The following is a 24,813-nucleotide window of genomic DNA, read 5'->3' on the forward strand; positions in this document are numbered from 1 at the left end:
AAAGATGACGGGATTCCACAGACTCCATGATAAGAGGTCTCACTCTTAAAATCAAAATAGAACCGCACTGAGGAAGTCCTTGTGCAAACGAGGAGCTAGCAGTGTTTGTTTTGTAGTGAGTCTCCAAAACAATCTTTTTATAGTATTTCTCAAAGGAGGGAAGACTGAGAGAGGCACACTGAGTGGATGAAGGCACAATCTTAACATTCAGCACAGCAAAAGGACAACCACCTTTGTCCTTCACATGTCGATAACAGAGTTGTCAGTGAAATTAAGATTCATTGAGACCACCGGTTGAAGCAGACCAGCCTTATGAGAAGGTTCCAGAAGCAGGTAACACCAATGCGTCCTGACCTAGACCAAGCTCGTGGGTACCCGAATGCACACCCAGGGAAGTGCGCTGCTGTGAGCAAGCTGAAGGCAGCAGGGCTTTCAGCCTACTCTGAGAATAAAAGGACATTACAACAATTAGTTTGATGCTGACAAAAGCTGTTGGAAGCCACCACAGGATGGAAAAAGGGACAGTTTTGTGCAGGTTGTGTAACCAGGTAAAGAAATCTGCTGTTGCGCTCTGAACGGCACTGGAATTATCATGGAAGATACATGGTCAAACGCTGGGCCAAAATTTTATCCTATCTGTTTTCTTCAGGACTAATGCCATCAACTAATGAAACCAGGAAAACAATCAAAGCATCTTTATATAGGTGGTATCACACCAGTACCAGCTTCTGTCTTCGTAGCACTGAAAAATAGGTTTGATGCATCCATGTGGAAGCCTTACTTAGGAGAAAAGTGAAATGTAGAGACTTCAGCTAGAGCTCGTGTGATGCTTTGTTTTGTCTTTAAAAGAGATCAGCACAAATGACACCTCCATATAGAGGATTAAGATACATTCTGTACAACTGCCATCTTTCAGGTTTCTAATTAAGAACACACCTAAGCAATAACAGACTTTTCCAACATCAAGAGACAGTTTTTAGCAGCGTGCAGGCTTTAACAACTCATTAAATGGTTAGCAGCTCACACTGATTGAGCTGACACAGCACACAGGCATCTAAACAAAAAGTCAAGAAAAACAGGCAAGTATCAGAATCACATATTGTGAGCCTCAAAAAAATTCAGAAGATGCTGCCTATAACCCACTAAGCCCCATGTGAGTCAGTATAAACAGTCCATAATACAGCACTTCTCACTGCTGAAAGTCCGTGAGACTGCTTAGCAGAGAACCAAGCTGAAGTCTCCGAGCAACGCAGCAAAAGCGATCCTCACTGCAGCGCTAGAGATCACGACGAGCACTCCATCCCACTTGTGTAGGACACTACTTTTTAGTGCCTGGCCTGAAGCTTGTCACTGCAAAGAAGTACTAATTTCTGGGACCAGGTACAGAGAAATCCAAACCAGATCTGTGGACAGCTGTTTCAATTAAGCTAGCACCACAGCGGGGGTTGTGATGCTGTGCCACGCAAACACCAGGAGAAGAACTGAAATGTGTCTCTGTAACTGTTTTACCTGCCTCGCTCCAGGTGAGGAGGAACACGCCCAAGATCCTTCGTCTGATACAAACCTCTCCTTTGCTGCCCTGGCAATCCCAGCACCCGTGAGAGGGACTAGCGAGGGGGCCACACACTGACGCTTGGTTGGAAGGAGATGGAGTATCTCTTCCAACCTAGGGTATCTCTTCTATCAAAGCAAAAGGAACTTTCTACAACAAACACTGCCAAAAGGCAAAGTTTTTTTGTAATTTGACAATAGTGTACAGCAGGAGCTTTAAAATACAGAGTGTGCTTCAGCTGTTCACTCTGTTTGGAAAAGAAAATGAACAAATGTATGTTACAGATGTAAATGGATTGAGAGGTAAAGTGAATAAGAGATGCTGCTTTTAAATGAATTTCCTTTGGACACAAAGAGGTAAGTTCCAGGGAAGGGTGGAAATAAAGAAAAATAACTCTGAGAATTCAAACTACTTCACCAAATCTCACAGCTCTGTGGAAAATGCATTTCAAATGACTCTAAAACACTGCAGCAGTAACATAAAAACCACTACAAATACAGGCCAGGAAGAGAACAAGTTCTTTTTATGCAGTTTCCCTGTCTGTGCTGATTTGTGTATGCAGGAGGGACCGCTTTTTTTCTCCAAAAAGTACAGAAAATTTGAAATGTAATCTTAGAACACTATGCTAAAATCTGTCTCCAAGTAGTATGCACAATTTCAAAATGAGCTTCAAGCCACGTGTGATATCTTTCAACTCTGACCCGTATTTCCAAAAGAAAAACAAGTTGCTTCTTACGATAAGGCTATCAGTTACAAACACAAGTACGTGTCACAAAGTTTACAGCAAACTACACGTTACAGGGAAAAGAAATCTTCACCCTAGAACAAAATTTGCTAATTCTGGCTCTCCTTTATGTGGCCCATAATCAAAGCATTATATTGCGTTCTTTGAACATCTTCCTAAATGACTATTTCCTTGTAAGGCTCTGAAGGCCAGAAAGCAGTTTTTGCCCACTGATGGCAATGCAAAGCAATCTTCTGCGATAAAACCTTTGAGTGAGATGGGGAACTCAAGACACACCACCTTTTTGTGGCCAGCTCCTAAGCAGAGAAGGAATTAAGTCTGGATCTGAACAGCCTTATGCAGGAAATACGCTACCATGGTGTCTCCATCGAGCAGCTCCATGAGGAGCAGCATCGAGCGTGCCCATAGACAAACCAAGGATATTTTTTGTACTATGTCGCTTATGCCTCCCCGTGTCCTGTTCCTATTAGCACCACTGATGAATAATAGAGTGCTTCCAAACTTTTTGATACCGAGCAGGGCAACGGAACCCTCTATCAATCTCTAGTGATACCGAGTATCAACTACATTCCTACCCTTACCACCACTAGCTCTTACAGTAGCCATTGTTACTACTCACCTCCCTTGTGGTCACCAGCAGGGAAGCCAGTTAATCAAACAGGGCTAAATTGCACCCGGCAAAGGCAAATGCTGGGAAACGCAATCTAATCTCATTTCCCAGCCAGTGCCACCAGCCTTATCTACCTTCTGGGGACAGCTAGTTAGTACCGGCAGGGATAAGAGAAGAAATTATTGGTTTCAGCTACTAGAGAGGGACAGATATAGTTGCTTCTCACATAGGATGCAACAGATTTGCTACCTTGTGAATCCTAATTTTCCTTTAAAACATCGTTTTATTTCTGTACCCTCGACATTGTTGCTTATTGCTTTCAAATTCACAAATGCCAACAGAAATAATTGTGTAATTAACAGAGTACACATTGAACGCATACAAAATACATGCACTTGTAATTATTTTTAAAGTCTTTAACAACAGGTTTCCTAAACTGCATGAAGATGAATTTACAGCTCCTTACCTACAGCCTCACAGACGTCGTCTCATCTCAAGCGGCCATCAACCAGCAACAGTTTTAACTATTTCAAAAAACGGAAAACATCTAGGTCACATGTCTATAGACAGCATTTGTGTTAATCTGCCACGGCTTATAAAGACAGAAAGAAAGCAGGAAAGAAAAGTAAAATAAAACCACTTCCTGCAACAGTAGAAGCTCACCATCTCACCAGTGAGTGACTTACGCTCAGGTTTAGTGCAAAAGTCTTCCAGATTGGATGAAAAGCAACATTTTAAAGTATGAAAGCAGCTCCTCTGTTAAAATCACAAGAATCAGGGAGGGTTAGTTTTTGCAGAAGGTAAACATGATGTTTAAAAGGAAATGCTGAAATGAATTACGATTCTAAGCTTCAAGACAACTTCCCTTTTCTTACCTCAGTGAAACCCTTTGAGTACTGAAATAAATAGCTTGCAACAAATCTGCTTTACTACTTTGAAATCTAACTTTAACAAACATAACACTTACCATATTATGACTTTAGATTTATAAAATAGCAAATTGTGGCCAATCAGAGAGTTTGCTACTAAAAAAAAATAAAAGACTTGTACTACTGCCTGGTGAAGGTTGCCCAGATAAACACTTCTGTTTCTTTGACTTTCTGTTTTAATACTTCTCCAAGAAGCAGCCCCTGGAGGAGCACAGGCACAGACAGCTGCTGAGCCACTTCACTTCCTGCAGCATCTCACTCTGCCACAGTCCCTCTCAGGCAGGGGCGCCCCAGAGAACCAGCAGATTCGGATGCAGCTCTGCACATTCTGGGCTTTACAAAACCCCTTCCTTGCGTACACCTCCACCAGCGTCTTCCCCCGTGGCCTTTTTTTTTCTTAGCAAGGAACGATAGTATTTTTCTGGTATTTCTAGCTCGACTTACAAAACAAAGGCTCATCTGCCCGGCGCAGCGGGGTTCCTCTTGCAGGGCAGGGTGGTTGTACTGCGTGTACAAGGACCATCGCAGCACCGGTCAGGCCGCAGAGCCCGCTGTTAATGCTTTGGCAGAATAGGGGGATCTTTTTCGGTTGTCTCCCACAATAAAACAGAGAGCTGCCGTATGACCTGAGGAAATCAAGGCCGTTACGAAGTTTAAGGATTTGTACCAACAATGAAGTAAAATGGACCTTATTGACAGGAGGTGCCAGTGGAGTTCCTCGAGAAGATGTACTCCATCTGTGCAGATGTCCGGCAAGAAATTCACCGGGTACCCTACAGGAGGATCCTACAGAACATCCCATGGAGAAAGGGCAGAGATAGTTAGTAAAGAAGGGCTGGGGCTGAGGCTGGAGTGGAACTTGGGAAGACCCAGAAGGGGATCATGACAAATTTTGCAAGGCTGAAAAGACTGATTTGCAGGCAGATCACTGCCTATTGCAGCAAAAAAATAAGATGCAAGAAATTTCCTGTAGAGATCAGATTTAGTACATCGTACACTTACTGAAGCACATGGGAAGCAAGACCTTCAGGGACTCAAGTAGAATACCAGAAAGAAAAAGGTATACATAGCACCACTGAAGGAATGGCAGATCTATTAGGCTACAGGGTGACCCTTGCATTATTATTATTGATTTTGTAATAACTTCTACAACCTCCATTTCATGGCCAAAGATCCAATTACGCTAAAGGCCATACAAAGCCAGAACCAAGCCCGTCCCTGTTCCCAAACACTTACTACGTATGCCAAGAGGTAACACACACGTACAGACGGGAGAGGGAGCTCAACAGCATGACAGCTAGGCTTCACCGTTCTAAACTAAAATATCATTTCTTTGTAGGCAATGCATATTATGGATGTATTTCAAAGATGGACTTTTGGAACAAAAGAGTGGATCTTGAGCCCGAACGGTGATGAGTTGCTTCTCCCAGGTGTGAGGAAGTGAGAAAGCAAAACTGTGTTTTTCTGCAAACTAACAACTGCTAGTGCTTAAAGAACTTGCAGCAGCACTAATTAATCGCTAGCTTTTTCAGAAACATTATAAGTTTCAACTAATTTTGGTATATAGAATAAATTTTAATGGAAAAAATCTATTGTAGCCATGTAGATCTTAGATTTTCCTCAAATAAAACCATTAAAAGCATTTTTACAGTTACAAAATATTTGTGAACTGTGTGGTCAACAGAACTTCAGCACTAAAAAGTGAAGAAACCATCAGCAAACCTGTAAAATACTGCAGCAGATCTGGCTTATGTTACCTTGTCCAAAACCTAGATTACCGGGGATGTGACATTTTTCATGAAAATGTCTTTCGCTGTACACCTAACATTTCAAGTCAAGTTGCATACTCCGTCTGATTTCCTTCTCATCCACTTGACAGTATGTCAGTAGTGACAAAATTCTATAAAAGAATGGCAGCTTTGCATACGGCTTAAACTTATGCAGCACAAGCTTCCTGTGTGATCTCTGGAAGGCTGAAAATACTTTAGATGTGCAAAAAAAAAAAAAAAACCAGTTTAGCAAAATCTAAGAGCTCGTTTAACCTAACTAAAACTAAACAGGAAACAGAAACTGAAACTACGTAGACGTTACCTGGAGCAGATTGCTGCTCAGTAGGTTGGTCTTTGCGCGTTTGCTGTGCGGGTTAAAGGCAGAGCACCATTTCTGAAGCTCAGACTTCTTGTCTCTATTTCAGTGACTCGTGGCGTCATTGCTTATGAGGCATGTCATCAGGTTGGTGAACGTCCAGATTTCTACATCTCATAATTGAGAGCACAGAGCATTAAGGCTAAAACAGCAGTTTTAAAAATCACTATTGACTGAGGATGCTGAACGCCCCACAGCTGTTACCAACTCAGTTCTAATCGAGTCAAAAAGTATCGTAAGTTTCACCAGGTGCTCAAACAGTGATTCCAAGACTTGTTCTGGATGAGCAGTCTCCTGAGAGGGAAAGAAAACTCGACTTTTTTTTCTTTTTGCTTCATTCAGCCTTTCTTCTCTGTTGGAAAGACTGACAGGCAGCCCATAGTCTGGCTTCTGTAGCAGGCACCCAGCGGCAAATCTAATTCAGTGGGTAAATCAAGCCATAATAGGCAATACAGGCCTGGATAACATGCAGGTACAAGCCTGGAAGAACAACTGTGAATGCAATGGCCAATTCCAGAAAAATAATTCTTTTATTAATGAAAATGGATAAAGTTCTAAAACTTTGCAATTCACTGGGAAAAGCCCTAAGAAACTAGTAGATTATATGATAAAGAAAAAATAATGTATGATTTCCCACATTCTTCGCCAGAGAAATAATACTTTTCATATTTGTAGTAGGTTTTTAAATATTTACATTAAAAAGGAGCACACAGAATTATGTCTATATAGACAGTAATTCATATTCTTGCTCACAGCAATTGTTTGCTAATGTCCATTCAGTAGCCATTTTCTTTTTTTTTTTTTTGCTATAAGGGCTTTGAATATTTAATCCCGGTAAAAACATTTCTAGGAGCGCATTCCTAGGTATCGAGAAGGCCATGCATGTGGCCATGTAACAGCTCCAATATTTTCTAGTCCAAGTTAACAGCAGTCTCTAATAATACCTGCTTGGGCAATAAATGTTTATCATGTAGGAGCTTGTATGTAAATGTCAACGTAAATATACAGTAATGGTTAAATTCACACAGCCCTCTGAACCATAATATACATTATAAACATTCCGGTATCATCTTCCAAAACCTTTTACTCTGAGCTCAGTTTTTCCCCTAAACAATCCATTCTACCTACTGCAGTCTTAAAAGCACAAAAGATATTTTTAACAAATTGTCACAGGTGGTAGAAAATAGACCTTTAGAGATTCTCCAGCAGTTTAATGTTGGCTATATGGAAGGAACATATGTGTTGTGACTTGAGGTCTAAAACCAACACCATTCAAATTTTAGGAGAAAAATGATCTTGCATTAAAACATCTCTTATTAGCTGAGCTGCTAAAGTCTGGATAACAGATATACTTTATAAAGCAGCAGAGAAGTTTCTCTGGACATTTATTCCCTAAAAAAGGTCATTTGCTTTATAATGAGGTTTGGATTTAGAAACATTAATAGCTAAAGGAATATTACTTTATTTTTGCTCCCCTTATTTTTCAAGCCTACTTAATGTAATTCTTCCCAGTTTAAAAAATAATTAGGACACTGAAGTTAATGAAAACTGCTAGGTAAAAAAGTTCTGCATAGATCCAAACTGGTCCTTTTCTCTCTCTTTCCCAGGTGTTTTAGGGATCTTGACACTTATTTTAAAGACTAGCCTTGCCTAGGGCTATTTTTAATAACTTAGAAAAGCCACTCCAACCCATTGTAGAGCTATACTGTACTAAAAACAGACAAAAACCCAGCATATGTTGATGCATTATGTAAAGACTTTCCTTGACAGGATTTAGTTACATGCAAGCTTTAAATGCAGTGTAAATGCATTTTCTGGAGTGTTAGGCCTCCGAGTGCTAAAAGTGTTACAACACCAAACTGCCAAAAAGGTGGTTTTACATCACACAATAACGGACCTTAAAAAGACAAATGAGTCATGCACTTTGGGTGACAATATCTTAATCTATGCACCTGTGATCAAGTCAGAGTCACAAAGTGATGCTAGCAAAACCCTCTTCAAGGGCCTCCTCCCTGGGGTTCACCACTGGCTTCAGGTGTGACCCAGACTCTCCACACCGATAGCGTTTTGACTGGAGATGTTCCAAAAACTGCCAATGTTTTCACAGTAAAGGGAGTATGAAATGGCTGTCCTTGATATAAAATCGGTACTCCAGCCAGTGTTGTTTCTACCTCTACTAAAAAAGCTTCAGTTACATGGTGGATAAGAGTGGGGAAAAAAATCAAGCCCTGTAAAATCCCACGCTGAGGATGAATACGAAAGCAAGCTGAGAGGCGGTGGGACAGTCTCTTCTTTCGCTTCAGCCTTTGAGGAAGAGGCGGGTCAGCAGTATCAACGGTATGCAGTATCAAATTCCACATTCACAAAAAGAGAAACGTAAGCATACAGCAGTGCAAGGCTTTCACAAAACTAACGTGGCCCCCATCAACTCTAGTGGAAATAAGAATTGTTGAAGAGATTGTCTCTTCCTAATACCGCTGTTATCCATGTGGTAGGCACTGCTCGCTCTCTGCTCCCTCCCATGTGGCCATTGCGGAGTGAGTCAGAACAGCCCGGGCAGTTGTGCCAGAAGAAAGAAGGCAATAAAAACAAAAGAACGTCAGATGCAGGAAGTCAAACTCCTCTACAGACAGATAATTGTCCTCTCCTGTGTCCAGAAGCTTTCAGGGGAAACTATGCTGCCTCAAATGGGCTGGGAAATAAAAATTAAAATTAAAAAAAAAAACAGTTTATGACAGTTTTGAAGCAGCGAGTTGAGTTAAATAATTCAGCACATCAGTTCTAATCACTTCCTATGATTTTATTTGCCCATGTAATACAAAGATACTTCTAGTTTTTGTGCATGGCTCTAGCCCGTTGCCCTGTTCCCTGCTCCCTCCTTCTGACAGGCAATTGCTATTGTACATTCTCATATGATCTGGGAGATGGCAGGAAATCTTACTGGTTCGTGGTGAACAGGGCATCTAGACTTGGGGGAGGGGTAAAAAGAGAAAAAAAGAAACGCACCACTGGTGCAAGTAATAGCACCAGGCTGAGTATTACATGTGCTGACTGTTTGCACTTGTTGAGAGACTTCTTCATAGCAGCCACCTACAGAAAATAAGGAGGTCTTTTCTCAGACCACTCCAACATGTCCATGCAAATACATTTAATTTCAGCTTACTTCAAGCAGGCAAAATAGAAAAATTTATATCCCTTGTTCTATAGCTTTTGAGACTGTTCCAGTTTTTCAGTTCCTTCTAATCTCTATCGTCTGTGGTCTCTGAAGTCATATGCTTCCTTTTCCCTTGTTTCCTCTGGTCCATGCTTGTAATCTTGCTTTTATGAACATCTTTTTATTCTATATCTGCCAAACTTAGCAGGCACTCTGCTAAAGCAGGTACACAGCACCATCATATTCTGGCGCTGTAGTTACCTATGTAGGCTATCGTGGGAAAATCACCTTTACACTACCATAGCAGGTGCCATGTTTTACAAAATCTCTACTCTTGCACAATATGTGAGGGGGGGGATATTTAGCAAAAATATTACAATGCAAATTTCTTATCAGCCAGAATTATACGTTCTGAGTGAGCTGTGACAAGTGTTCATCCAGACCTGTTGTTTCTATTAGTGCAGGCAAGTCCTGCAATAGAACAAGGTGTGTCATTAACAGTTCAATAAGTAAGTGGTATTTAGGGTTAGGGAATATTTTGGGAGTTTTAGGAGTATTTTGGATTTTGGACAGAGGGAGAGAGGGAGTTTAAAAGGTTAGGTGTGGCACTGCAGGTAGCAGCCCCCACTCCTTGGTCATGCCCGTGGACAGGAGTGTCAGCAGAACCACATCTCTGCTGCAGCCTTGGTGCGTTTATAAAGACCCAATTAATTATAGTCCCTTTAATCCACCACCACCCCCAACCTGTGTTATCAGTTCACCTTTATTTCAAGCTTCAGTTATCATGACCCTCCTAGTTCTTCTGCACAAAAAAGCATTGAACATTAGACCTGTTGGGAAAAATATTCTCCACAAGACTTCTTAATCCTGGTTTACTCTTCCCTTGGCACAGGGTCTGCAAAACCAGCTTCCACTCATTACTCATTTCTTCACAGAGCCAAGAGGTTTTTTTGATAACCTTTAACAGCGACAGTGCACTAGAAGCACCAGCCCTTCTCCCCTCGTGCACAAGCTTGCAAATCTAAAATAGGACCTTAATGAAAAAAAAATTTAAACATTATAACTCCGCCGTGTCTGTCATTATGATATACTGAATGCAAAGCAGCTGTTCCTAACAGATTTGGCACATAACAGGGGTAACGTAATTTTACACAAATCATTATGTTCATTATATTAAATTAATAGATTAAAATTAGTCGGTGATGTTTTTTAAGACCATCTTACCCACAGTTCTATTTATCCTTATATTCTAAGTGTGGGGTGTTTTTTTTCTCCTCAAGATTCTGTGTAGAGAGGACAAAAATGCCCAGGCATAAGCCCCTAAGTTCATGGCTGTTGAGCCTTTTCCAATATAAGCATCTGAATGAAAGGTTCTTAAGGGAAATAGAAAATGACATCATTTTTTTCCTGATCTTTTGAAGAGTGAATTATTTTTTCCCATCCTACAGGAACAGATTCTGGACTAATTTTTCCTACTAAAGGCTTTCAAGTCTAAAATTCATCAAACATCTTGTCCTCAGAGACAATGTCATCCAAGTTCAAAGGATCTATAGCCCTGCAAAACTGATGTCTTATTTCAGAGCTAACGCCTTTGTTTTCATTGAATGTTAGATTTCAAATTAAACCACTTCTTACACTTTCTATAAATGTGGAAAAAATTAGAAGACAGAACCATACCTCTTGATTCTCTGGAGAAGAGTACACATATACATACATATAGATGTACATATATATCATGTACATCCAATTGGTATGTTTTCCTGTCTAAGATTTTTCCAGGGTTGCTTTATTGTAGATTGTGGGTTTTTTCAGATGTTTTTGGAGAAGGCTTTGAATTGAAAATAGTAGTCTTTCAAGGCATTTGTTTTAATGAACATCGTTATAATTAAGAGCATGCTTTTCATTAAAAAATATCCTTTTTATATTTAGTTAAGTGAAGTCTGGGTCTGATTACTGACGAAGGAACTTCAAGATCTTTTTTTTTTTGCTAAGCATTTCAATATTCATTCAGAAAAATGTCAGGATAACAGACTTTAGCATGTAATTTTGGTGATTCATACTTTTTCTGGTATTTCGTCACTTCAGTTTTAATATCCAGTTAAAGCAAGCAAGTCTGAATAAAATAAGAATACTAATGAAAACGAAGCAGTCATATGCTATGTCCATGCTTCCACAGAATTTAGGATCTTCCAAAAGTTGACCCATAGCCTCATCCTTTATCCATATCTGATGCAGAGCAATAGTTTTTGCTTTATTAGTTAAATTTGAGTAGTTAAGGGTAATTTCTTCCCAGAATTCAGTATACTTTGGTCCAGAAAGAGTTTACCTTAGTTAACTCAAATTCATTCAACAAAAGATGAAACTTAGATGCTATAAAGAGGCTTATAAATTTATTAATCTGCCACTGAAGTATGTTCAAACTAGAAGTCATAAACAATAATAACAAATGGGATTTTCACATCAATTTAAGAGTCACGTTCCACTATTTTTAGTATGCCAGTACACATGTTGTGTGCCTTTATCTAAATAAACCATTTTTGCACAACTGTATATTGAACTGGATATCATCTAAGAAAGCAGGAAGCATAATCAACCGTTAGGTTCTAGAAACAAAGTGTGAGGTCTCAAAATGCACTTTAGCACGACTTCATAATCAGTAAAACTGAAATACCTGACACCGGGACGGTGAACCACAGAAATCAAGTTGTGTCCTGAGGTTCCCTACTGGGTGGAGAGGAGGTCAGGCACCCCGAAGGCAGGCTGCGCTGCCAGCGAAGGGGACTCGGCTCAGCAGGGCTTGCCACTAACCCTTGCACTGAGCAGAGTTCCCCTAAATTGAGCGGCGAAAAATGTCTCTAATCACTTTGCCAGTTCCTGCTGGGCTCAATGGTTCTGGCACACTTGGCGGGACACCTCTGCAGGCTGAAGCTACGGTGCTACCTGCCCTTCCTCCCACACCATAGCTCTACACATTGCAGCTCTTGGTTAGCATCTATTTACAAAAATGGAAAAACATAGCATTCCCTCAGGCTGACAGTGGTGTAACATGCAGAGGCCCTGTGTGGGCTGTGCTCCCACCAGTGAGCTCTTCTTAGTAAGGTTGATGGCTCTACCATGGACTTTTCTACCAGAATACCTACTTGATGCTGGGTTTTATCCAGTTGGGATGTGCTAGGGAGGTTTTTCTCAATACTTGCTTTGACTGGGCTGCTCAGGAGACCAAAGCACTGTCTTCGCCCTGGATCGTGAAGGGTGAATCCTTCAATCCCCCATTCTAGTGGGTGAAACCTTTTCCAGGCTGATGTGCTGAAGAACTTTTATGACAGCCTATTGTAAAAAAATGTATGTTATTAACCATTATATCTGCCCCTCACTCATAGATGCTATATTTTATAGCTGTCACATCAAAATCATTTTTACAGTCTTAGTGATACAGAAACTAAGCTGTGGAATCAGGAAAAATAACCCCTTCAGAGGCAATTAAGAGAATTCAAAGGCAGGTGAATCTGGACTTTCACTCAGAGACAATTTCTCTAAAGAGACCTTCACAGTATTTTTCTCTATAGGAAGCAGCAGTACAGGAAAGTCTAGGAACATCCTAAAAAGAAACAGCCACATATCTGTAACTCACCCAGCTGCAAGGTGTTGTTTTGTCTAAGAAGTAAAGAATGGGCAGAATCTGTTGCCTTTTGACCACACTTGTTTAAATTCGTTATTGCACACAAGAGCATCTGAGCACTTTCATAAAGTTTCAGCTAAGACATTAAAACGGCTTCTGTGTCCTACCTGAAGGATGAATACTTCCGAATGTTTCCTTTCACCTCCTGGGGGGAAACTCAAACAAAACACTCATTAAAAAGAATCACAGCGTCAATATGCATGAGTGTGTCAGACATACCTCACTGTTAAAATAGAAAATATATTAGAGGCATGTTTTTCTCGAAATTCATTAATGAAATTTTAATAGCAACCAGTTCTTAGTACCTTGTGCTCAAGTATCAGTGTGAACTTTGCAGATGTCCTGCAGACAGCCTCGCATCAACCACCTCACATACTGCTCGCTCTCAGTAAACCGAGGCGCCAGGAAAATTTGCAAAGTAGCAAAGTTGCAAGTTGAAGCCACGAGGCTCGATTCATTCTCTATTACCACAACGATATGGTAACACCTATCACACTAAAGACAGTCTCCAGTAGCAGGGAGCTCGCTCTGTGCTGCAATAGGTGAGACCATGAGCTACGCTGCAAGCTGTATGGGCATCTACACAACCTATACTCCACCAGGCAGGTGGCTTCCCAGAAGGCATAATTCCTTTCAGGCTGCCGTGGTATCTCTAGTGCTCAGATGCTTTATTTAATTCAGAACATGATTTTTTTATGAAGAAAGAATTGGGAAAGTTTTTTTATATATCTTCATATTTATATCTGGCATTGTGACGATAAGACGGCCATTTGCTTTTATTTCAAATGAAGGGTTTTCAGTGCTGCTTGCCCCCATGCTTATTTCAGAAGCCTGTATAAATCTTGCCCCACGTGGGAGTCATTTTGAACGTATTAAATAATGGTTTTTCTATGTCTCTCCCACTTTGATGTAGCCTCCTAGGAGAAAGAACTATCCTGGATATACGACTTGGTCATGTTTTAACAATTTGATGGTCTCTTCGAAATCCTTCAATAAAATGAAAGTTTAAATAAAATTAAAAAATAAATTCTGCACTTAGCTCAGTTGATAAGAGGCCCTGTCCCCCACAAATTATAATGTAGCAACTTTTTGAACACATACTTTAAATTCACAATTCGTTCCTTATTTTTAAAGCTCTTTTTTATCATTTGATTAATTGCTTAAAACTGTACACAAAGATAAAGGGAACTTTGAAATTCATACCTTGGAGTATTAACATGTACTCAGGACTAGATGTAAATGTCAGAGAGAAAAAAGATCTAATGAACTCTTTATTGGTGAAATACTGTATTGCAGCTGCCTAGAATTTTAAATGGTTTGTAGTTAGCTCCAAAGCAAAATAACTACAGACATTTACTTACAGCATGGACTCTCATTCAGCACTTCTAATGTCGTCTTCCAGGGTAGATGGAAGCCATTTGTTTTGCTAGAAGTTGCAGCTACTTCATTCTGTTATTTAGTGGATCCTCTTAACGTTAGCAAAATGTCCAGAAAAAGGGGGGGGAAAAAAAAGTACAACCGCAGAAGTATTTCGCTGTCTAGAAAATTACACGAACATAAGTTTTCCTTTTCCCTGATGTCTTCTCTGCCATAATAATGGCTTCAGGATTTAAATCCTTTGCTGCTATTGTGACTTCAAAGCCTTAAAACTACAATTGAATGAAGTAGTTCATCTGTCATTATTCAAATATGAAGCAATTATGATGAAATAAAGATAGAATTCCATTGAGAAATACCGCAATCAATTCTCACTTATATTTAACTAGAAACATAAAATGATGCTTAGGAGAGTAAGTTTAGGTAATAAAAACTTGGAATATAAATCGTATGAATTACTGATCTATAACTTATTCATTTTTGTATAAGCTTTCTAAATATATTTCACAAATATTGACAAAAGTTTAAGCTTACGGTGCAAAACTGTCTCTCAGCTGGTTGTAAAGAGTGACTAGCTTTTCAGAAACATATTTTCATTAGTTTGGGTGCCCAGAGGTTGAGATGGGAACCTGCGGAGATTTTTAAGGGTCTCTGAGCAGGTCAGCTCCCTCTGAAACATGTTAGATCATGACATGTTAATTGCATCTGGAACTAATGGGTTTTATAAGCGAGTATATGAAATAACACACCTACCTCGGCCATGTCTTCATTATCTTGCTGTCACCGCTTTGATGTTTATACATCCTGTAAAACCCCTCTATGGATTTAGACCTAGATGCTCATTTTCACCTTTCTGAACACAACCAAGGCCCATCCATACCCCTAGGGTAGAGTTTCATGGGGAATTCCCACCTGTACCTAGTTGTGTTTGGGAACATGACCATAACATAACGTAACATCAGTTTAAAAGTTAATTAGTTTGTTTTATTATCTTCCATTCTTTCTTTCTCCCTTCATCTTTCTTGCATAATCTACCCATGTATAATATTGTGCTGATGAAGAAACATCTTTGTTTCAACTTCTCTGAAACAAAAGCAAGGTGAAGCCTGCAGTAGTCAGACCAAGGGCTCCCAACATTTTGCATCTTAAGCTCTTCACATGGGTCAGGTCCTTCCCATTTTCAATCATGCAACAAGCTCAGGTGAGGAAATAACTATACGTCATACCTTTTTCTTCACTCATAGTGTACTATTTTTTGGAAAACAGTAACTTTCTTTTCTGCTTATGAAAGAGGACTTTGCCTTCTCTTTAGCCATTCCAAGGCAAAACAGGGTAGAAATGCACAGATGGATCCTATAGTACTTTCCCTCGTGTTTTCAACAGTTGCAGTGAGTTTGAGAGATCTGTTAAATTGTGTATGTGAGAAAGATCACATACAACCAGGGGTCTACATATTCGCATTCGTCTTCCTTCACTTTCTAGGCATTTTATCACTCTACCTGGGTATCAATTTTCTGCCATTTACAGACACTTACGTCTTGCAGTTTAATTTGAAAAATGTAATTTCTTCAGACAATCGAAGAGCTAAATGTTATCGCAATTAGAAAGCAGTAGTACTTAATACTGAATTTTAAATCAGAGATGTAACTAGCAAGAAGCATTCGGGGTATATACAATTAATTATTTCACACATAATTATTCCTGATATTACTCTAACTGTGATAACTTAGAGTATTTGAAAAAGCAGACTGTAATATTCTTCTTTTTTTTTTTTTTTTTGCACAGAAGCTCTTTCACTTGATATTCTCTCGCTAAATAATATGTAAAATACTGACACCTAATGTTAACTTTCAGTATTATTCATTTTGCTAAATTTTTACTACAAGTAGGGAAAGACCATGTGAAACCGGTGCTTATGCTGCAATTTTGTTTTAGTATAATGCGCTATAGCCTTCCCTCGCTTTTTGGAAATAATTTTCTGAATTTATACATGTGCCTATAAAAGCAACGGGTTTTCATATTTATCTTCACAGCTCACAGAGAGAATAAGTCTCAAAAGTTGAAATAAGTGAGTCTTGACACACTGAATTTAATCAAATCCATCAAATGGAACACAAATGCTTATTTATAAAGTCACTATTTATACCTGTAGCCTGAACTGCTACTAAAAGACAAAATACGGTTAAACATTTATTAATAATCTGTCACCTTTCGAAACCTGGGCTGTAGAGATTTGGTAAGTACTTCACCTACCCTACTTGGTTCACTTTCCTCAGAGACACAAGGAGTTGTTTTCACAGTTCATTAATTCAATGCAGATGCCGAACTGTGACCTCAAAACTCACCATTTATGTCCCTGTAACTTCCAAGACAGACAGGCCAAACCTGATGTCTAGGTGCTTCTTAGAAAGAGATTTTGAGCTTCTTACTCTTCCTGGGTTTGTTGCACAACCAAGGTCCAGCTGATATCAAAATAAGGTATATTATACTATGACCTAGTGTCATATCTCGATTTTTATTAAGCTTGCCTAAATTTATAGGGAAGACATAAGTGACCGTTAGCAAGAGCTGTACAGCAGTGCAAGTGCTTCAAAGGCACTGGCAGTGATTTAAAACCCTTTTGAACACTGTGGACTGTCACAGTTTTATATTCAGTGCTTTTTTTCATCAACAGTCACTTGATGGAAAATGGTCCTTTTCTAAGATCATGTCACGCGACAGGTAAAAGTAGCTGTGCTGCACATGCAAGTATAAAAATAAAACCACAGCCACTGAAGTACAGATACCTGGCCTGCAATGCAACGATACAGTCTCAGCTGAATTAAAGAGCAATGACGTCAACGTAATCAAAACCTCTCGAGCGAGCCAGAGCTTTCCAACTGATTGAGACTCCTGTGCTATTCTTTATAACAATATTCTCGTTTAAGAAGCTCTTTTTACTCTTCACAGGTGCTAACAATACCAACAAATGCTTTATTCACAGTTCTTTCAGCTTTTCTCTACACATTACAACCAGTGAAATGGGTATTACTGCAGCAGGGATTTTAAAACTACCCATTTCTGGGGAATTTTAGAGCACAGTTAGACACTGTGAAGTCCCTTGGGTTTCCCTGTGCAGCAGAAGATGCTCAAAGAGTGTGAAAGTTCCAAACAGCAAAAAAGCCCTTGCACCAAAATGGGGTAGTCCTCACTTCTTCCCCCAAATCCTCTCTCACCCTTGAAGCGGAATAAAAAGACAACCAAAAGTAATTTTCTAAGTGTTTCATACCAAAAGTCAGACACATTGAGTATAATGAGAAAGTTTTAGTTGGTTCTTGAAAAAGGGTGTGCAATGAATAGCTACCGACTTAGGAGCTTAGTCGCCATTTATGTCAAGGTGTTATTTATAGAATCACAGAATCAATAAGGTTGGAAAAGACCTCTAGGATCATCAAGTCCAACCATTAACCCAAAACCTCCAGGCCTCCTAAACCATGCCCTGAAGTGCCACGTCTACATGTTTTTTGACCACCGCCAGGGATGGTGACTCCCCCACCTCTCTGGGCAGCCTGTGCCAGGGCCTGACCGCTCTTGCAGTGAAGAAATTTTTCCTAATATCCAGTCAAAACCTCCCCAATGCAGCTTGAGGCCAATTCCTCTCTTTCTATCACTGGTAACTTGGGAGAAGAGACCAACCCCCACCTCACTACAGCCTCCTGTCAGGCAGTTGCAGAGAGCGATAAGGTCTCCCCTCAGCCTCCCCTTCTCCAGGCTAAACCCCCCCAGCCCCCTCAGCCGCCCCCCAGCACACTTGTGCTCCAGACCCTGCCCCAGCCCCGCTGCCCTTCTCTGGACACGCTCCAGCAACAAAATTTCCCTCTTGTACTGAGGGGCCCAAAACTGAACACAATATTCAAGGTGCGATCTCACAAGCGCCGAGTACAGGGGCACGGTCACTGCTCTGCTCCTGATGTCTTAAAGCAGCTCCGGGTAAAGTGTTGGTTAAATGCAAGCAGTTTTTATTTGTTACTTTTAGCTGTCTAGTGAAAACCTCTGTAAAAATTTGGGCCACACTAATTTAACAATGAGATATTTTGCTGCTGCTTAAACAGTTCAGAGTTCATTTTGCCTAATGCAAAATAAACCTTGTTAAAACTGCCGTAAGTGCTCACACAGCCCTTCACACCATCTTACACAATTTTAAAATGGTTCTCAGCATATCGTCTCCAAGAAGACTACCTAGAAAGAAAAAGAATAAATGTTTTGTTTTAGCCAACTATATCACATGAAAGAAGGTATCTGCAATATAAGTTCACTCTCCAATTAAATCATTAATTAAACTAGATTTTCTGAATAGTGGGCCCTTTGAGAAACCCAGCGTGCAGCAGTTAACAAGTTTTAAACAACTAATTGTTCAACTTACTTTTCAAGTATACCATCTACTTTAAATAGAATTGATAAATTAAAAATGTAAATTGGACTGTATCTTTTAACTGTTGGTGATTTGTCTATTTTCCAATTTTTATTATGCATCATTTTTATAATAAAGAAGGGATTTTTTTCATTCCTGTTCTAGTTGATAGAAATTCTTCCATGCTTCTCAAAGCTAATGTAATAAAACTACATAAAATGTTTAAGAAAAGCCCCATTAAAATGTACAAAGCATACTAATTCATGAAGTCAAAGTCAAAGCAGAGTGGAAATATGAGCTTTAATAAAACCATGTCTGTTGTAAATAACTATTCAAGCACAGTCATTTTTTTGCAAATTGCATGGGATATAGCTCGGTCTACTCAAAGCAAAGAACCGCTCAGCGGGATAAATGCATCTTAGTCAGAAATAGATTAAAAGATACAGCTGAGCCATCAATAAGAACCAGATAGCGCAGTATTATTTGCTGTTTGTTTTGAAGATGTAATTGCAGATTCCAGGATTTCAAGAAATCTGTGCACATCATGGAAAGAATTGTAGAGAGGAACTGGGGCAACGCGAAGAGCATTTGGTTCTCGCATGTCACACTGCAAAAACAGAAAGGGAAAGCTTAGTAAATTCAGGTCACTTCATATTTATCTGTCAGACTATACTTTTAAATGTCATCCTCGTCTTCAGGGAAGAATGACTGGGCTGACATGGAGACACACGTAAAAACTTCGGGACCCTCAAGAAACTACTGTGAGGAGCATTACTGTGGAGGACGTAACAGGAAAGGTGGTGTGCTGCCTAAAAAAGGATGCACGGCTCAGGATGGGCAGGACTCTGGCAGTGCCATCGAGGGGCTCCAAACCAGTTACGCAGCCCCTTAATTCACCTTAGCGCCTACAGCAGCCCATAGTTGAGGAGGCACACAGGTGACAAAAAAGCCACCCCAAAACAGAAACATGCCAGTATGACAGAGTGTCTTGCGCTACAGGTACAAGTAATGTTGCAGGGCTTGCAGTATTTGAACATGAATTTGAACATTTCGCTGAATAATCTCTCATATTTGAAGCATATTACTGCATCGCAAAGACAAGCCAACAGTGTAAGGCCCTGTGCCCTCTTAAAAGCAGCAGTTCCTGGAATTCCCTGGCAGCACCAAAACAGCAGCATATTTAGCCTAGAGGAGTTGCCCTTTGGGGACACAAGTCACCAGCAGAAATAAAACTCATATAACATTTATATGGCATTACGCTATCAGCCTCACCTCCCAGCACTCCTAAATCACCACACGTATAGCCTTAAATTTAGATTTTATTCTTTTTGAGCAGTGCTCACCAGTAACCGTGCCATTACACGGCACTGCCTTTCAGTGGCCTTTTTTTCTGAGTGCTAAAACCCATCTCTAAGGGAATGAAAGCTTTTTAATTTCTCCACCTCGATGCCTCGCAAAGAGCAAGGGTTTGGCCATTTGCAGATCAGGAAAGGGACTGTTGGAGGTTCAGAGCTCCTTGCCACCGTCGGGCTGTAGGTGTGCGAGTTGTGGCGTTGAGGGTGGTGAGCACCCCTTGAGCTCTGCTGACTGCCAGCACCCCAGGGAGGCACTGATCTTCTCTTTGATGTCTCTGGCCTCACACCTGGACCCACGGCAGGGGACCTGGACAAGCACACTGAACATGAGAGGCCTGTGAAGGCAGTACATTGCACTGGACAGCTCTGACATACTCGTATTTGTGTTTTTCCAGTGATTAGGGGTTTGTTGGGTTGTTCTGGGTTTTTTTATTCCCTATCTTTCCTGTTCAGACCATCAGCTTCAGATCTGTAATGCCTCCCCCATCATAATGGTCCTATAAAACAGCTCTAACCTTAGTAGTGACTCCTGGGTGCCACTTGCAGAACTACCAGAAATAAATCAATAGAGAAAGGGCAATGTACAGACTTACACATAATTTATAAAATAACCCTACTTATTTAATTATTTGCACAACTGAAGATGCTGTATAAGCAATTTTGAAAACTCCCAATCTTTTTCGGCCTCATACAAGACTATATTTGAAAAAAAGCAAAATTATTACTTTGGTATGGTATAGGTTCACAAAACAGTGCGCAAGAAGATGAATTTTGATTTACTCACAGCTACTCCTCTCTTCTCCAGCTCTTTAAACACAGATTTGACTGGAAGGGAAAAAGATAGCGTGAGCTGGCATCCTCTTGCCTCAGTCTGAGATGGCGTGATGATTTTTACAAAGGGCTTCTCTGGATTTGTTTTATCCTCATTGTAGTAATGCTTTATCAGGTATTCCAAGTAACCAGTGAGTAGAACAGATTTCTTTCTCAATGCTTTCATTGTAGTTTGACCAAAAACCTGTAACGATTTTAAATCATTAGAATGATAATGCACTGCTATAGAAAAATAAAAAGGAAATTAAGAAAGCTAAGGCTATTCCTGAGATTTTTAATAAGTTAAATCGCTTTGGTAATACAGGTATCAAACTCTGTCATTCTTTGCCAGGTAACAGATTTCTTTATATACCTTATCATTGGAATCAAGTGGTTATATCAGATAGATGTTATGGGTAATGTCTTTAGATAATGAAAGACATTTCTGTCTACTGTCCATATCCATATCTGCACAAATGAATTTGCACACAGGAACAGTTTGCTGAGAGCGCGTTCTTTTGCTTATCTGAAGAGGATCCATCAAGCCTCTATACATTCAATACGGCAGCAGGAAATTCAAAATCACATAGAAGTTTTCCCTTGTATGTACCTCAAATAACAAAAGCCAAGTGTCAAAACTGAAACATCACAACTAATCTACAAACCCTTGTCTTTGAAAACACAAAATTTGTACTAATGCATTGACTTTAATGTTTTAAGTCCTGCACAGGCTCCGTCTCTGCTAGTCCGCAAGAAGGAAAAATATTTGCTTGATTCTGGTTTAATAGCTCTATGCTCTTACACAGCTACAAGAACTGGTGAGCTGCAGAAACTCAAAACATCATGAGACATGCAAAAGCAATTGCTTTAAAATGGTTGTACTACTTTGCCCCACAAACAAGAACAAACAACGTGGCAAAAGTGTTTGGGAGCAGGAGACGGTGTGACACATTCTGCTTGTGCTCTAGAAAGGCTTAGTTACAGGAAACAATAGAAGATGTGACCCCGGTGACAATTCATCCCTGCCTTTCCCAAAACCGCCCTTTTCTCCTTCCCATGCAAGTAGCTTCAGGGAAAGATGACAAAATACAGATGTGCAAGTACCCGACAGTCACTTCAGATCAGAGCCTGGCACATAAATGCCATTTATCTGCTCATGGACAATTATGGTTCCACTGACTGCAGCTGCAAAAACAGAGGCAGAGGTCCTGTATGAAAATACGCGATCTTCACTCGCAAGAAATCACCGCTCCACACTGAAGGAGTAACACTTTTAAGATTACTTATATCATAACCTGGAACAGCGTATAACGAGGTAACTGAGAAATCCTATTCAAAATACAAGGTGTGGTTTCCAGCAGCACCTGGAAATCAGTCTTTTGTAGAATATCCCAAGTATTATTCCATGACGCTATCAAAACCACTAGATGCTGTACAAAACCAAAAGCCCCTACATGTGTTTGCTGTGAAACAAAATATGGCTGCTGTAAGGCAGACTTTGCATGAAGACAATGCAGTCACAGAAACGAATGCGACAGGGAGCAGAGCCCTCAGCAGTCAGTACTTGCACAGGTCAACAAAAATCTAGAGGTGCTTTCCTCACCACACAGACAAGCAGAGCGTACACACAACTATTCAGCACATTACTGGAGGTAAAATGGAGACCTGCCTCCTATTCCTCTGGGCTTTGCAGCAGTGTGAGGGATGGATCTCCTTAGGCTGCATGCAAAAATCTGTTTGCTCAGGCTTTGTGCAAGGAATATTTGGCCTCCTGGGTGAAATTTTTTGAAAAAGATCTTTCAAATGTGGCTGTAGAGCGCTCCCTTTTTTTCCATAAAAGGGAGCAGCTACTGCCATAACAGTCACTTTAAGCATTATTGAGGAATAACATCCATTAACACTTGCAGTTTTCATTGTTTCCATTGGAAACACTGCCTTCTGCTTAATGTGTCCCAGTGAAGGTGGCATGCAATTTCACTAGCCATCTCTTGCCAGACATGAAAACTATTTTGTTTCCCACTGTATTAGAGCAATTAGCACTGGGAAATCCTGGCTGTGCCAAAAGGTAATGCAGGCACGGAAAGGGGAGGCGATGGAAACTGCTCAGCCCTCATTGTTTGAGGCTCCCTGCAGTGGGCTAAATGACATCAACCCACATGAACTGGAGCACTGACAATCTGGGTCATAGCAGAATAGCTTTCAGCTTATCTCGAAGGTCACATAAAGTTTAAAAAAATATATTGGATGTTTAAGGACTAACAAAATAAATTGTCAGGCAGAACAAGAAGCATTGCTGTGCCCTTTGCAGTCCTTCAGCATCGCATCTAAGCTGGAGAGAGCAAAATTGACAGTTTTCTGACTTTGTTTGCTTAAGATACTCTTTTTTTCGGTAAATAAAGCAGAGGGACATACAGTATGTGGACATTGCTCTTTGTTCCAGCATCAGTTTTGCCGTGACACTAGCATTAACAGAAATAAATTTCTCCCATTTATGCTGAAGGCAAAACATTGCTAACCAAAGCGGCCTTGAACATACGTAGCATACAGTAGGGAAATCTATGTGAAACCATCTTTTTTAGCCCCAAAGACCTAGAGTCCCGCATTTCATGGGTGAACCGTCCCATAAGAGAAATTCTGCTATGTCTCGATATGAAAGGCAGTGTGATAGAGGGTGCTAGGGGGACAGCTGCGTGCCTTCAGGCAGGGCTGAATTGTGCCCTCCAAGGTGGACAGGAGGGCCTTCAGCACATGGGTTACCCCTTCCTAGCCAGGAAGGGATTAGCTCCGCATGGCAGGACTGCCCTTTCCACAGCCCCGATCTCAGTGATTCGTGTAGAGGTGGGGCTCTGCTCCCTGCGGCCACCAAAAAACTAGTGAAGAGCGAAACAAAACCCATTCTGGAGCTATACCACACTCAGGAATTCCCCTTTTATGAAACATTCACAGACAGCTCCTGTCCTTTCTGTTTGCAATAGAAGGGACTACAGCAGAGGACAGGTTCCTTGAGCCACTGGTTCAGTTTAGACTCCAGGACACCAAGTGGCCACATCCATTTTCTCTCATAAAGGAGCTAAGTCTGTTTTGCCCAGGGAAATATACGTAGAAGCAACTCTGGGTGCAACTTTTTAGTGTTACACGATTCCTTCCTAGGAAGATCTCTAACGGCATCTTTTGCATGAGTCGCACTAAGCCAAGCCCTAAGTATGTCTGTGGGAAAAGCCGCTGTTTGCACTGAGCCCCTAAAAGCCGGGACAAACATAGTGCTAACGGTCAGGCTTGGAGGTGCAAACCTCAAGTATACCGGGTCCCACAGCAAGGTTTGTGAGAACAGTGAAGAGAGGGGTATATTTATTAAAAGCCTTGTTCTCTCAGGGTTGTGGCGTTATTTTGTTTGTTTTTCATTCCCTCCCCACCTTCATTTTCTAGCTATTCTGCAAATTTCTTTAAGGGAGACAGCAATAATACATGTAACATTCATTTAACATTTTTATACTCTTAAATTCAGGCTCAAAGTAAAGCAATTACTTACCTCTAAACTAGCTTGCAGAGCACAGACCAGTAAAATTGGAGGATTGGATAACCGAAATCCATTAATTCCTTCACTTAGTTGTAATTCTGGAAAATGAATAACTTATATTAGTGTTTTTGATTTCTTCCTTTTAATGGATTGGACCTTATCTTGAAGTCCGTCCTCACGCAATAAAATATTTCACTAATGTGGCCTGTAGGAATCAGTCATTAAAAGGAAATAGTAATCTATTCACAGCTAATACTTTTAACTTCGAGAGAAGCCCAATTTTATCCAGCGGATGACTTCATTAGCGGCTTCATGACAACTAGAGAACTGCAATTAATTTGTTTAAATGGTGTGTGTTAAAACCACCTTTACACTTGAATCTCTTTTAACTCTGGCACAAAACAGAGAAAATCCAAGTCAGCAGAGGCACGCTCATGCGGAGCCATGGTGCTGCCACGAGCAGGGAATCATGTTCCTTAACTTCATTAAACTGACAAGACACGTGGGAGACTGCATATGCAGCTAAGTGTAGCTTCAGGCCACGTAGAGA

At 40.5% G+C, this 24,813-nt stretch overlaps 2 protein-coding genes across 19 annotated transcripts in view; both read right to left on the minus strand.

The window, feature by feature from the left end:
* ARHGAP15 (Rho GTPase activating protein 15) overlaps positions 1–17,871 on the minus strand; it is a 347,486-nt gene extending 329,615 nt beyond the window's left edge. The window contains exons 1-8 of one of the 15 annotated variants that reach the window (XM_075092818.1): positions 14,945–17,868; positions 14,176–14,282; positions 12,922–12,959; positions 11,999–12,462; positions 9,897–10,168; positions 9,544–9,606; positions 5,928–9,071; positions 3,374–5,818 (exon numbers count right to left, since the gene is read on the minus strand). The gene's annotated coding sequence lies outside the window, so the exon portion shown is untranslated. The other 14 variants (XM_075092814.1, XM_075092817.1, XM_075092815.1 and 11 more) reach the window with 14 other exon arrangements.
* Positions 17,872–18,862: 991 nt separating this feature from the next.
* KYNU (kynureninase) overlaps positions 18,863–24,813 on the minus strand; it is a 60,716-nt gene continuing 54,765 nt past the window's right edge. For all 4 annotated transcript variants that reach the window (XM_075092812.1, XM_075092810.1, XM_075092809.1 and 1 more), the window contains 3 exons: positions 24,276–24,361; positions 20,721–20,951; positions 18,863–19,188 (listed from right to left, as the gene is read on the minus strand). In XM_075092812.1, the coding sequence (XP_074948913.1) occupies positions 19,036–19,188; positions 20,721–20,951; positions 24,276–24,361 (470 nt within the window). In that variant the 3' untranslated portion in view covers positions 18,863–19,035. The remainder of the gene's footprint in view (positions 19,189–20,720; positions 20,952–24,275; positions 24,362–24,813) is intronic.

The sequence above is a fragment of the Phalacrocorax aristotelis genome, chromosome 5 (genome assembly GCF_949628215.1).
Source record: "Phalacrocorax aristotelis chromosome 5, bGulAri2.1, whole genome shotgun sequence".
Taxonomy (NCBI): domain Eukaryota; kingdom Metazoa; phylum Chordata; class Aves; order Suliformes; family Phalacrocoracidae; genus Phalacrocorax; species Phalacrocorax aristotelis.